Source organism: Plecotus auritus (genome assembly GCF_963455305.1).
Source record: "Plecotus auritus genome assembly, chromosome: 2".
NCBI classification, from domain to species: Eukaryota; Metazoa; Chordata; class Mammalia; order Chiroptera; family Vespertilionidae; genus Plecotus; species Plecotus auritus.
This window is the reverse complement of record NC_137771.1, coordinates 227,685,495-227,700,512: the sequence shown is the minus strand read 5'-3', so window position 1 is coordinate 227,700,512 and position 15,018 is coordinate 227,685,495. Positions and strand designations below refer to the sequence as shown.

The 15,018-nt window shown below is 51.6% G+C and overlaps 1 protein-coding gene across 1 annotated transcript in view; it reads left to right on the top strand.

The window, feature by feature from the left end:
• The first annotated feature begins 326 nt into the window (after positions 1-326).
• MRPS6 (mitochondrial ribosomal protein S6) overlaps positions 327-15,018 on the top strand; it is a 58,101-nt gene continuing 43,409 nt past the window's right edge. Inside the window, exon 1 of the mRNA XM_080656226.1 lies at positions 327-931. Within this exon, the coding sequence (XP_080512352.1) occupies positions 887-931 (45 nt within the window). The 5' untranslated portion in view covers positions 327-886. The remainder of the gene's footprint in view (positions 932-15,018) is intronic.

The window sequence follows — 15,018 nt, the reverse complement described above, 5'->3', positions numbered from 1 at the left end:
GCGGACGTGCCCGGCTCACTCAGGGGCATCGCTGCCCTGGGAAGGAGGGGCCCGCCCGCGCGCCCCGTCCCCTTTCGGCAGGACCCCGGCAAGGTCAGGCGGCCGGCGCGGGGCGGGCCCGACCTGCACCCGCGCCCCTGCGCCAGGGAAGGGCCCGGGAGGCCGCGTGCAGCCCCGCGAGGACGGCGGGCCGTGGCAGGCCGCCCGAGCACCCCCTCCGGCCGCGGGCACCCAGCGGGGGGCGCGCGGTCCCAGCTGGAACGTTCCGGAACCTCCGTGCGCTTCCGGGGGCGGGGACAGCCCGGATCCCGCCGCCACGCCGCCGGGAGGAGGGGAGCGTGGCTGCGGAGACGGTTCCTCCGGGCGGGAGTCGTGGGCGAGGGGCGCGCGCGCGGAGAGAGCCCGCAGCGCACGCGCACTCGGGGCGCATGCCCGCCCGCCCGCCACCCAGGATGAGACGGAGGGCATGGAAATTTCCAGCGGCTTTCAGAGCCGGAGGTAGCAGGCGCGGCGGTGGCGGCGGCGACGGCGACAAGACCTGAGGGGCGTGGGGCCTCCGTGGGCCCCGCCGGCCGAGCCCACCGTGCTGTCCCAGCTCTACGACGTCGGACCGCGGTCGCCGTGGGGCCGCTCGCCGCGGGGAGCGGGGCTTCCGGGGGGCCGCGGCCGCTTTAAGAAGGGGCGTGGCCTGCGCGGGGGCGTGGCCTGCGCCGGGAAGTGGCGCGCGGTGTGCGCAGCTGCCGAGCCTTTAAACCCGGGCTCGCGCGGCCGGAGCGTGCCTTCGCCGCCGCCACCGCCTCCCGCCCGCAGCTCGTCGAGCCCGCGCGCGGTCCGTCCTCTACAGCGTCGGGAGCCGGCGGTCCGAGCTGCGCGCCGTGCGTCGGACATGCCCCGCTACGAGCTGGCCTTGATCCTAAAAGTCATGCAGCGGGTAAGTGACCTTCCCCTGAGGACCCGCCTTCCCGTGCGGGCGCCTCACGGCCGCTGGGCCGCCGCCCCTCGCCCTTCCCGCGGGGCCGGGAGGAGGCCGGGGCCGGGGCGCGGGCGGGGGGCGGGCGTCCGCAGCGAGGGCTCGTGGGCCGGTCGGCTCGGCGAGGCCGCGTGCGCGCGGGAGGCGGGGGTGTGCCCGCGTGCGCGCGGCGCGGGAGGGTGTGCCTCGCTCACGGCCGGCCGGCGGGAGGCGGGGGGCAGGGGCAGGGGCAGGGGCTGGGCGGGCCGCGGGGTCCAGTGGAAGGTCCGCGGGAGGACACGCGCGAGCGCCCGGCCCCGCTCCCGTCGTCGATCGCGAAGCCGCCTTGTGCCCGCCGCCACCTCCGCTCCGCCTCCGCCTCCGCCGGCCGGAACCGTCCGCGCTCCGTAAAACGGTCTCCAGCGTGTGCTGCAGCCCCGGACCACGGCCGCTCGCCGCCGCGCTCCCGTTCACCACCCCGACTTCTCTCTCTCTGACTTCAGCCACGGCGGTCCTGGCGCCTTTAGCCCAGGTTCATGCATCCCGGTCGCGGCCTTTGTGCGCCTCCCGGAAGAAACTTTGCCCCGCTTTTGACTGAGCTTGAGGTCGGGATTCCAGGTTTGCAGGGAGGACAGACCTGCAGCCCGCCCCGCAGGTACCGGCGTGGCCGGCCGGCAGCTCTTCGGCCCCGTGCTGGGGCAGGACGCCTCCAGCCGGTGCTGCAACCCCTCCTTCCGTGAAGTCGGTAACGTGGTGTGGTGTGGTGTGTGTGTGTGCTTTTTTTCCAGGTATAATAAAAACCACTACATCTGAACTGTTGAAGTCTAGCTTCTCACAGCGCGAGAGACCTGGGCACTCTTTAGGTCTGAATCCAGCTTTGGGTCAATTTTGAGGAGTAGCTGTTAGGAAGTTTGGGGTGAAATTCAGCCTGGATCCTGGTCCCGGCGTTGTTAGCACAGAGCCGTAGGAGGCTGCACACCGTCGGGGGTGCGGGGGGGCGGGAAGAAAGGACACCTCTGCCTCCTGGTCAGGTGTGGCGAGCCTACTTAGGGTGCCCTTGGGTCCCCAAGTTTGCTATCCCAGAATTTGGGGAAAAAATACGATGGTGGCGATGAGCCCCTGGAGTAGTCCCCCTTCCTGCCCCCCCCCCCCCCCAGAGATACTACACAGAGAGAACAGGGGCAATGAAAATAGCGCGTTACTGAAAAGGAAACATTCTTAGGTCCATGGAAATGGTTTAAGCCCCCTCGTATTTTGCCTGTGCTTTTTAGGAGACACCGTAGGTCCTGGGAAACTGAAGTTCCTTTTGTTTACCTTGTTTTAGGGAGGAAAGGTCATCGCTGAAGAGTCAGGGTGTAGGCAGACGTGTTCATCAACCTTTGCAAGGAGAACCTCAGCCTGTGTCTTCAGCGCAGCCCACAAGTGCATGGTTAGCAGCGCGGCTGCAGGTGTATTACAGGGATTGCCTTTACCAGACAGATGTGTGCTGGTGTTTTCTGTGTGCTCTGTATGTGGAGCATGCATTTTTTTACCCTAGTCTAGGTAAGCCACACAGTACAGTTGGTTTAAAATAGTAATTCCGTCCTTTCCTTGAAACCTCACAGGAGGGCAGGGCGAGAAGCCGTAATGGGGGACGTGGGGAGCTCCTCCCGGAGGAGGAGGCCGGTGAATAGGACATGGTAACAGGGCGAGCTCGTGTCCAAGAGTTCCTCGGCCTGAATAAAGGTTCAACAACAACAAAACTCATTTCTTCTTCACAAAACTTATTTTTAAGTAGGTGGTAAATGTTTGACAAACACAAAGACTTGCTGCTTTTGAACAATTCTGCTTTTCAGTGTAGGAAAATAGAATTCTAAAATAGGATCAATACTTGGAAGAAGAAGGATGGAAAAAGTTAACACCGCGGGGGTTCAGTGCAGGGGCCGCCGTGAGCGGGTGGGCCTGGGGAGGCGGGGCGAGCTCCGTCTTAGTCGGCAGCGCTTGGCCGTCCCGCCTGGGAAGCCTGTGGTCGCTCCTCCATTTGAAGTTGGTATTGCTCATATTTTTAGATTCTGGAATCTTAACAGTATCACCCTTTGAGGCAACGGCGTATCCCCACCACCCTTCCCCCGACGGTTTCTGTGTTGGAATTAGGAAACATGCGATGTCAGACAGCTCAGCAGAACTGGAAGTCGGGAGACTGGAGTGTGTCTCTGGTTCTTTTCTGGGTGCCCTGGGCGCCCCAAGAGCATTCCAGTCTCTTGGGAGTGTTTACTCCTCTCCCCATTTTTTCATTCCCTTTGACCTGTGCTGGGCTCCCCAACATCGAGCACGTACTGAGGCTTAAACGTGAGCTGGCTGCTGTGCTGAGGCGCTCGCCACACCTCGTGGACTGGAGACCCCCCCCTCCCCCCGCCCCGTACGTGCAGGCACTGGGAGTCCGGGCCTTCAGGCGGAGCGGAGCCAGTCCTTGGGGCTGCAGTGGTGTTGGCCAGAGAGGCCCCGGGCAGTCTTCCCTCGGCCTCTGCTGTTGCCCTTCGTCCACCTCCGGGCGTACATGGACGTAGGGACCAGGCCTCCCAAGGAGAGCTGTATTGGCAGGTGCCGTTCAGCTTAACTTCTGTTGTACCGTGTGGATTTAAACACATCCTTTCCATTCCCCCAGCTTTCAGTTCAGCGTGAAGAGCAAGTAAAAGTGGGGCTAAGTTCTGAAATTGCACACAGTACAGTAATAGATGGTGGGAGAGGCCTTTGGGGGTAGGCTAGATCCATTTGAAAAGGCGGTTGCTCAGGCTGTATTTATGGAGGAGTCCCCGGGAAAAACACACCTTAAAGGGTGGTGACAGCTGTATCAGAGCTTTATGGACTGCCGGCAGCCTTCACCGGGGAGGGGACACGCTAGAGGGCAGGCACACGCTGCCTTCCCAGGGAGCCCCAGCCCAGCACGTGGCGGCCCCTTCTAACCACAGAAAGGGGGGCCCTGTGAGATGCACGTTCTCTCCACCCCGTCCTCGGGCACGGGGGCCTTCCCCAGGCGGAGGGTCACGCATTGATTGGGCCGCTGAGGTCTGAGGAAAGGACTGACGTCCTTGGTTTCACTTTGAAATTAGGTTTTAAAGGTGGGGATTTAATTTCAGTGGGTGAAAGACTGAATAGCCCATGCATGAATGATAAAGCCCCTACTGTGTGGAGAACTTAGGAAAAGCTGTGTAACTGCAGACAGTTTTCATGCTTGGGATGGGCTCAGGAAGAGGGCTTGTGAGATGCAGACAGGTCCCTGCAGAGCACTTCCGGGTTGCCCAGGTCAGGACGCTTTAATCACGTCTGGTGACATTTGCCCAGAGTTAGCATTTTTAGGGTTGGGAAAGCCCTGGGAAAAGACTTCCTCCTGGTCTTCTTGAGCTAGTCAGGAATTTTTACAGGAAGAATTAAAGGTTGATGGTTTAAGACTCAGGCGTCCTCAAACTACGGCCTGCGGGCCACATGCAGCCCGCCGAGGACATTGATCCGGCCCGCCGGGTGCCGCTGCCTGTCCTGCTTAGCAGCCGACGCGTCCCGGGCCCACAGTGCGCATAGGAATTTGTTCATAGTTTTTTTTTTTAAACTGTAGTCCGGCCCTCCAACGGTCTGAGGGACAGTGAACTGGCCCCCTGTTTAAAAAGTTTGAGGACCCCCGGAGGTAATAACTAGCTTAATTGCCAAATGAAGGCATGTGTTTACAGTAAAATAGCTTTATATCCCCTCTAGTATATGTTTTTCTAGTAGGAAAAAAAGCAGCCTCCTACTTTGCAAATCTTAAGTTCTTTTTTGTTTAAAACATTTCACAAGTTATATGTAATACCCCTCAGTTATTTTTAATTTTATGGGAAAGCAGGTTATGTTTTAAATTGTAAGATAACTCACTGAAATGGTTCTTTGTAGGCAAAGAGTTTTATGATACAATCTGAGTTTAATGTTCCGCCCGGGTTTTTTACGTGTTTAAAAATTGAAGTGTAGTGATATTCCAGTTGCTGAAATGTAGCAAGCAGGACGCTTTCTGACTGGGGAAGAGCCCCTTCTATTTCTCCTCCCTCAGGCCTTTTTGATTAGAAAAGCTGGCACAAGTTTCGCGTTTGTTCTGGAGTTCTATCCAGGCTGGGTCCTCGGAAGGTGATGGCTGCAAAATGTTGGCCTTTGAGACACAGTTTGGAGGCCGCGGGTGCAAATGAACTCAAATGTGGGACTGACCAGCCCATTGTAGCTCGGCTGGCTTGGCAACGTTTGATGACGAGGAAGTGGAGACATTTCTGCTCCCAGGCGGTGGCTAACAACAATTCCAATGGCAACACCTTTGTTCCCTCTGTCAGAGGGCTGAGCTGGTCTTTATCCCCTCTTGCCCCCCCCCCCCCCTCCCAATAGCTTAGCTTGTATCTTTACTAATGACCCTTGGTGTTTTGTCTGCTTGGAACGGGACAACTTAAAATAATTACCCAGTAATGAGAGACTTGAGCTTGGCAGATTAAAGTGTTCTTGGGATTAAAGTGTTCTTGGGTTACAGCTCATTGCGGCAAGTGATTGAAGGAGGAGCCTGTTCTGCCCCTGAGCCCGGCTTGTGTCCGAGGAGCGGCTTGGGGTGCGGAGGCCTTCCTCACCAGACGTGGTCGGTATTTCTGAAGCAAGCCTGTCGGAAGGGACGTTCCGCACTGCGGTTTCTTGTTCAGGCCTCACATTCAACACTGATGTTTATAGGTGTTTAAATCTGGTATTTACATGCAGACCATATCGAGTCTTCCCCCTTTAGGTTATAGAATCACTTCCAAGAAAACTCAGACTTTGAAAGAAATGAGGGACAAGTCCTAAAGTAGCATTTTCCATCTAGTGCCTGCGCTGTAACTGCAGGTGTGACTTTCCTGTTCCAGATAAGAATACCTCCTTACAGTGGAAGGCAGTATTCTTAAGCACCAGGGGTTATTATCAACACATGATTATCTCTTAGGGGAATAGAAATTAAGGAATTAGTAAAAAAAATTTTTTTGTTTTAATCCTTATCTGAGGCTATGTTTTATATAGATTTTAGAGAGGGCTTTGGGGGAGAAACATGGATGTGAGAAACATCCATCTGAGCCCCGACCGGAATGGAACCTGCAACCTTTTGGCGTAAGGGACAATGCTCAACCACCTGAGCCGCCTGGCCGGGGCAGGGATTAGTCAAATATAAGGACATCATTCAAGTTCAACGAATGTCTGGTCAGTTGTTAGTTTACCTGAAGGAAAGATACCTCAGAAATCTGGAAAGGGACAGTTACTCCAGTTCTCTTATCCTTGTTGCTCTAAGGTAGAGTAGGGTTGGCAAACTATGGCTCACAGGCCGCATCTCACTGGCTGCCTGTATCTGTATGGTCTGTGAGCTGAGAAAGGATTTTAAATTTTCAAGTAGTTGGGGGTACAGAGGGGGAATAAAAAAATATTTCATGACCTGAAAACGATGTGAAATTCCAATGTCAGAGGTCATGGATACAGGTGTCCTGGAACATCACCCTGTTCATTTGTTTGTGTTGACTCTGGTCCTTTATGGAAATGTGCTGACCCGGATTCAGAGCGTAAGACCCAGTTTCCCGGGCTCAGCCTGTCTCTTAGCTTTTAGGATTCTGTTTTTGACACTTCTGCCTTCATTCCTGCCTTTCCCTCCTCTGTATGTACGATGCCTTTGACCTCCATATGGAAGGCTGGCCTGTTTTGGTAACAAGCTAAGCATTTGGGCATTTTGTACTTTCCCTGTGCTGGTCAGAGCCTCCTGGATGTCCTGTTGGCACTGTGAACTCAGTGTGGTTCAGATTTAATGGGTTGTCTACCTAAGCTTGTCTCACTTCTGTTCTTGGGTTCTCTGTCTCCGTTCCCTGGAGCTGCACAGTCTTGGTGTCCTGCACCTCAGTCCCATCTCGTCTCCTCTCTGCCCAGATGACCACTCCTAGTTCTTGCTCCATTCCTGCCGTTTCTTACTCAGCTGGTCTCTCACCTGCTCAGGGTTCGTTGTAAATATGCTTCTTGAGTGTGAAAAGATAGGTAGTTGAGCTACTTCAAAAGAATCCAATGGAAATGCCTCTTTAACAAGGAGAGAATACAGAGCATTGTATGGCGATGCCTTTCTGACTGTCATTGCTTTCACTTACTCATTGATTGTCTCTAATGCTAAGTCACAGCACACTTCTCTTTCTAAAACAGACATTCAGATAAATTCCGGCATGCAAGGCTGTCTGATAGGACTCCAGCCTTTTTTTTTTTAAACTCCCACTCCTCTTCTAAAGTTCTGCCATCTCTACACCCAGTCAACCAGGCTGCCGCAGATCCTGTCACCACCCTTCGCTCCATTTTCTTGGGTGCTTTTCTTGGAATGCCCTCCCTCTCCACGTTACCCCGCCATCCGTGAACACCTGCCTCCGTTCATTGTAAACCGCTGTCGAGGAAAGACGGGCACTGCTGAGTATACACTCTGATCTTTCCTTTGGGTTTGCATGTCTCCTGTTTTGTCACCTGAATCGCCTCTTACTCTGTATCACTTAATTGGTGAGTGTTTCTTCCCTCCTTTGTTAGGGGACACATTCTTGAGGGTCAAGTCTGTTCATTTCTGTCCTCTGCCCCGCACACCGGGTGGACGCTCACCTGGCTCCATACAGGGATGCCTCCTATGGCCTCTGGTTCTTGCGTCTGGGAGGGCATGCTGACCTCCTGGGCAGTAAGTTGCTTTCAGGTCAGTGCGCTTGGCTTGCACTGGGTGAGTTGTCTGCTTGCCAGACGTTCTGTTGGCTTCTGATACTATTTCCTGGCAGGTAACCTTGTTTTTACAATAATAATTTAAATGTCATTTGTTAAAATGAGGGCAAATTACCCTCCCCCCAGAGTTGGATTCTTTGGGAAGATTTGATAAAGGGGAGTCACTAAATAATGGCTGTAGAATTTAGATGTGGCTGCAAATAAGTGAAAGTTGGAGAGGAAAAATAAAAATAGTCCCAGACTCTGTATGTAGACTGCTCCACAAGGACTTCTTACTGAAAATGGAAATGGCCATGATGCATTTAGAGAAGTGGTGTAGACAAGCAGGAGGAACGTTACTCTGCAAGGAATGTCGTCATCGCTCCTTTTCGCCACGTGCTTTGGCTCATAGTAAGATGGGCGAATGAATGTACATTTATGTGTTGGACTTAAGTAAAATGCTTCAGGTACGTATGTACAGTGTTTTAATTTTGCACTTTAGCTTATTCTCTTTTTGCCTTTGGATACGAAAGCTGCTCCAGTGAGTGCTCCGACTTTCGCTGTCTAACTGATCGGAGGAACCCGAGGTCCCGAGGGAGACGCTGGGTGTCATGGTGGGAGTGAACAGAATGGGCCACCCAGAGAGCGCTTCCGAGAAGGCTCACAACCTGCTTTTGGATCCTGCACCTGCCTCCTAGGATGTCCCCTGTTGGTAACATGACATTGGAGGCAGTGGGTGTTCAGTATGTCCTTACAGTGAGCTTTGGGCTCTCAGGCAGGTTTCTGAACTTCATTGCTTAGTTTTCCATGTACACTTGATTGATGAAGAGACTCCTGAAGATACATTTCTTTTATGTGAGTTATTTTACCAGAATCTGAGACCGGGTCAAACCGGAATATAGTACTTCCTCAATACATGTTTGAATTCGGGACATAAGCCTTTCTGTGTAAGAGCTTGCATGCTAAGGAAGCAAGGGCAAGCTTTGCATATTTGATAGAGTGTGAGGGATCCTGTGAACGCTACCAACTTGGAACAGCTTCTTCGTCAGACAGACAGGAGTCATGTACTCGGCAGCCACTGGCCTTGGTCAGGCACTGTGCGCTGGGCGGCCTCTTCTGGGCTTTTGTTCATCTGCTGTCCCGCTTTGTTTTTTTAAGATATATTTTTATTGATTTCAGAGAGGGAGGGAGAGGGAGAAACATCAGCGATGAGAGAGAAACATTGATTGGCTGCCTCCTGCACTCCCCCTACTGGGGATGGAGCCCACAACCTGGTCATTTGCCCTTGACCGGAATCAAACCTGGGACCCTTCAGTCCGTAGGCCGATGCTCTATCCACTGAGCCACACCAGCTAGGGCACCTGTCCCGCTTTATATAACCAGTGCTTACAAGACTTAAATGTGTTTTTTAGATGAGAAGGTTGGGGAAAGTGAAGGATAGAGAAAATCTAAAGAACTGAGTTATGTACTTTAGATAGGCTAAGTGCTAAGGTGATCAGAGGCAGGTGTGGGAGAAAACCAGTATTTTAAACAGTGTTCTGTAAATGTTTGCTTGCCAGTTGTCCACCTACTAACACTGTAAGGATGACCGCTTTTCAGTAGCATCAACAGATGGAGCAGTGATAGAACCTGGCTGATTGCTGTTGCTACGTGATATTTTCAGTTAATATTTTACTTTTCATTTTTGATACAGTATTATAAAACTACGTTTTTCCTTTTAATTGGGGATTTTAAGAGATTTGTTTCATTCCTATTGATTCAGATTTTATTTTTATAAAGGAATTAAAATACAACAGTGTTTTACATTATAACACATGTTGCTGGAATGTATATATTTCATTAACATTTAATTGATTTTTTAAGTAATTATCTTATGAGCCAGGAGTACCTGTGATCCAACAAGTCTCAAATAAGACCTTTTCCAAGAGAATATGCATTTTTGATACATACTTCACTGTCATTCTTTTAAATCCAGTTTTATTTCCGATGTAACTTGTGACTTTTTTTGCACCTGATTATTTTACGCTGGAGCTGTGTAATGGGGTATTGGGTGGCAGAGGGTACCGGGCACCATGGGAAGCAGACGGAGAAATGTGTGTGTGTGTGAGTGGGCCAAGAAGAATAGTAATGCTTTAACTTCTAAACCATTTCATTCTTTTTGGGAGCTGGCAAGGTGCAGTGTGAATGTGCTCATGAATTAATAAAAGCCGTTCAGCAAAGCTGCCTGAGGAATAGATTTGTTAATTCTTTTTAACTATTGTGTTTTAAACTGGGTAAGTGAATGATTGCAATCGGCCTTAGATCGCTTTGTCCTGGTTTGCGGTCTTTAATTCAAGGTGGGAAGTGTCGGTGGACCAGTGGCTGGGGAAACGGGTGTGGCCCTCGTGCTTACCACTCCAGTCTGTCACTCCCATGGGAATGTGGTCCTGGGGTTGCCGGCTCCTCCTCCTCTATCCTGTTCCCAACCAGAACTCCAGATTTTACAGGAAATGGATTTTTAAGATGTTGGCAACTAATTAAAAGACATTTAAGCACCATGGACCAAATGAAATGTATTTGTTTAGGTCTAAGTTTTGATTTAGATAATAGGTTTTCGTTCTTTAAAGACGCCCTTCATTGTCTTTGACCTCTGGCAGTGTGGCTTGGTGTCAGCTATCGGACTGCCACTTTTTCTCTGGATGATTCTGGGCAAAGACGGCTTTGTCTAGAAAGTGGCATTTCATTTTGCTTGGGGTGTATATGAAGTTCACATTAGAGTATATGACCCATGGTCTTGGAAAAGTATTAGTTGGAAAAAGACAGGTGCTCTTCTACACAGGCTATAGAACAAAGGGATGACAAAATGCTTTTATTTTTTTAAAATATGTTTTTATTGATTTCAGAGTAGAGCGATAGAAACATCAATGATGAGAGAGAATCATTGATCGGTTGCCTCCTGCATGCCCCCTACTGGGGATGGAGCCCGCAACCCCCGGCATGTGCCCTGACTGGAATAGAACCCAGGACCTTTCAGTCAGCACGCTGATGCTCTAACCACTGAGCAACACCAGCCAGGCTTCATGTTTTCACAGAATGGAAGTCAAGGCATCACCTGTCTTCTTCACTTTCCCACTCACTCTAGATGCGTAACAGCAGATCACAGGTAACACGCAGGTCCACTTGTTCATCCACCTTCAAGTGCAGGGAGAATTGGTCACCTAGTCCCCTACCATTTTTCTGAGGTTACAGGTCCCTAGTTCCCACCCGCTTTGGGAACACTTCGTAGAGGTCGGTGTGGGTGAGAGCTTACAAATGACAGTGCAAGAGAGAGCGTGGCCCCAGCAACCAAACCTTGACCTGGAACCCTCAAAGCTCATCAGCTGGCATCTGTCTGTTTCTGCCCCAGAACGAATCCCTGATTCCGTCTGTTTGGAGTTAAGTGTATAAAGCACTCTCCTCCACCCTTCCCCTGGCGATAAAACGCTCGCTTTCAATTTGTCCGGTGAGGAATACCAAGCACAGCTGTAACCGCCCGGCTGGGGGGGGCGGTGGGGAGCACGACGCAGAACCAGACATCTGCCTGCTTTCAGTTTGTGTTCAGATGCCCTATGTGCAAATTATGAATATAAAACATCAGTACTGGTTTAGGTTCATGTTTACAGGTGAGTTTCTGTTGAGTGAAAAGCTAAATTTGGGGATAGGATTTTTGGCAGGAAAATGGTACCAGAAAGATGTACTTAAGTGTCCCTTTTAAAAAGTTACTTGAACCCATTAAGGAAATGTGTGACCCAGTAGTAGCCTTTTGTTTTTCTTTTGTTCGCGCACTATTGACCTTCTGTTTTGTTAGCACTTACACGTGAAAGCAGTGTGAGGTATGCCGTCTTGATAACCTTTGGTACCAAGTTTCCATCAGGGACAGTCTTTAGTCTGCAGACACTGGTGGCGCTGTTGGTCTCAGGAATGTGTTCTCACCTGTGAACTGACAGCCAGGAGCTTTTGCAAATTCAGGTTAAGAAGATTTGCATGAAGGAAAGAAATTCCTCTTAATACCATTTTCTTTATTAAATACTGGAGGCCCGTTGCACAAAATTCATGCATGGGGGCGTCCCTCAGCCCGGCCTGCACCCTCTGCAATCCGGGACCCCTCGGGGGATGTCTGACTGCCGGTGTAGGCCCAATCCCTGCAGGACCACTGGCTCCTAACTGCTCACCTGCCTGCCTGCCTGATCGCCTCTAACTACTCTGTCTGCCTACCTGCCTGATCGCCCCTAACTGCTCTCCCCGGCCAGCCTGCCTGATCGCCCCTAACTGCTCTCCCCGGCCAGCCTGCCTGATCGCCCCTAACTGCTCTCCCTGGCCGACCTGATCACCCCTAACCGCCTCTGCTTCAGCCCTCGCCACTGTGGCTTTGTCCGGAAGGACGTCCAGAAGGATGTCTGGAAGACATCCGGTCTAATTACATATTACCCTTTTATTAGTATAGATTTTATCTGATTAGGATGGAGTCATTGGAAGCTGTAATTTCAAGGTCTTCTTCCTTTGACATCCAATGAAAGCAGTTCTGATCCTTGGGAAAATTATAAAGTTTAAAAATATTGCAACCAAAAGTATTTGCCTGAGGAAATATCCCAATTGCAGGATCTTTTATTATGACTTGGCCTCCTTGGGGAATGAGAGTTGCTCCACCAGGAAAACTCTTGTGTTTACATTTTCTGGCCTCAGTCACATGGAAAAGTCACAATTGGCATCTGGTTTAGGAATGGTTTTTCTAGGAACGTGGAATTGGAGCCCAGGAGGATGAGAACAGATGACCTGAAGGCGAACCACAAACTGGCCTGGTGGGATGTTCTCCCTAAACCTGGTTCCAAACAGGGTTAGAGGGTGGGTCCCCCTTTTATAAGAGACAAAACAGCAGGATGTCACAGCAGCTCCGGAAGCGCTCAGCCAGGATTCTCGAGGCCGTCTCACCCGGAAGCTGTCCCCTGGTCGCAGCATCTGCAGAGGAGCGCCTGCGGTGGGCAGGTCAGCTCCCTTTAGATGGAAGGAGAGGTTTCACAGGATCCGAGTGCCGACCAGGTGCCGGCGCTAGCATGTGCTAGGGAATATGGGGGTAACCAGACAGTTAGTCCCAGCTTGGGGGGAGGTTACATTCTAGGAGGGGAGAAAAACCAGCAAATGCTATGAAGAGAAACAGCAAGATAAGGGGGCAGATTGCATTTTCATTGGGCTGTTCGGGCGAGGCAGAGACTTGGTGGAGAGAGGGCGCACGTGCTGTTCACGGGCGCCGAGCGGAGCCAGAGCGGGCCTGGCATCGTGGTGTGCCGGCCAGGCAGTGCCTCCTGCCAGCCTTCCTGGAAGCCCACAGCGGGGTCGATCAGTGCCGTTTCCCCACGCCTTTGTGTTTGGGCTAAGCCTCACCTGAGGAGATTTTCCCGTTGCTTTTCAGAGAGTGGAAGGGAGGGAGGGATGGGGAGAGAGACGTCGATGTGAGAGACACATCCACTGGTTGCCTCCCGCACACCCTAACCTGGGGCAGGGAGCAAACCTGAGACCCAGGTAAGTGCCCTTGACCGGGAATTGATCCCGAGACCCTTCACCCAGTGTCAACCGTTAATCGACATTTACCAATATTGCTTCACCCCCACTCCCCACTTCCCCCTCCCATTTTTTGCTGGATTATTTTAAATATTTTTAACTTGACCTATTACTTATTCATTTCTAGCGTCCAATCTCTTCTAGTACAGAAAGGGTGCAGTGAAACGTATCCGTGTGCCCAGGCCTGCGAGGGCATCCAGGGGGCGGAGGCTGCCGCCTCTGCTCCCTCCCACTGGCGGCCACACTGAGGGAGCCTCCGGGGGCGGTCAGCTCACCTGCCAGGCTCTGTCCCCGCGCAGCTAGGACCTGGGACACACGGCACCACTCTCCTCGTCATCCTCCTCGGTTTTTTAAATGTAAACCTTTGGAAGACTTGTAAGAATGGTTCAGTGAATACCGGCAAGCTTTCTGCCGGGGTCACTATTGGTTAGAATTGTCCATATTTCAGCTGTACCATTTGAAAAGGGTAGGCCTCTTGACATGCCTTTCTTAGGAACAAGGGCTTTCTTAACCAAAACAGCCACTGCACAGAAATTTGACATTGACTCGGTGTTATTTTTAAATGTTCAGTGTACGGTCAAGTTTATCGTTATCTCAGTAAAGCCTGTAGCTTTAAAAGCCGGTTTTCAGTGAAGGCTCGTGCATCTAGTCCAGCCTTGGGCAAACTACGGCCCGCGGGCCGGATCTGGCTGTTCTATCCGGTTCTCTTGCTCTCCCCTCCGCTCCTTTACTTTGAATTTATATTAGTTCACACAAACACTCGATCCATGCTTTTGTTCCGGCCCTCCGGTCCAGTTTAAGAACCCATTGTGGCCTTCGAGTCAAAAAGTTTGCCCACCCCTGATAGTCGTTGAGCCTCGTTGGTCTAGAACAGTTCTCAGGCATCTGTCATCCACGACGGGCACTCAGGAGTGCACACACCCACGGGCTGCAGAGCCCCCGGTTTGATTGGTCTGGTGCTTTCTCATCGGTAAGCATTTGGCAGGAGCATTACGTGGGGTGTCAGTTTGTCCACTGTTGGTGTTGGCAGTCAGTCATCTCATTTAGGTTTTACCCATCCGAGTGTTCCCTGGTACGTGTGCTGCTTTCCTGTAGTGATCAGGTGGTGTATGGAGTGACAAATTTGAGACAGACGATTGTCTCCTCTCACAGTCCTCCACTGGTTTTAGCATCTGTGGAGGATTCTGAAGCAGTTATTGATGCGTTACTGTAAAGCAAAAGCAGATATAAAATTTCATCTGTAAATATTTCGTATGTGTCTGAAAGATACGACCTTTTAAAAAAGACGGCCATGGTGCCTTTATGCAACCCTTACCGTCTAGTCCATGTTCAGATTCCCCGGTGTCTCCATTGTTTCTCCATGGTTTAGTACCGTGGTCGGCAAACTGCGGCTCTTTGGCCCCTTGAGTGTGGCTCTTCCACAAAATACCACGGCCTGGGCGAGTCTATTTTGAAGAAGTGGCGTTAGAAGAAGTTTAAGTTTAAAAAATTTGGCTCTCCAAAGAAATTTCAATCGTTGTGCTGTTGATACTTGGCTCTGTGGACTAAGGAGTTTGCCAACCACTAGTTTAGTAGAATCTGAACCCAAACAAGGTCCAGACCAATGGCTTCTTAAGTGCTTTACCCTGACAGCCACGGCCAGGTAACGCCGTCTCGGTCGATGACGGACTGTATACGCGACAGCGGTTCACCAGACAGCCCAGGTGTGCCGTGGGCAGTGCCCGCCAGGAGCGTCTCCGTGGTGACTGCAGAGACGCAGTGCCTTTCTCAGAATCTGTCCTGCCTTG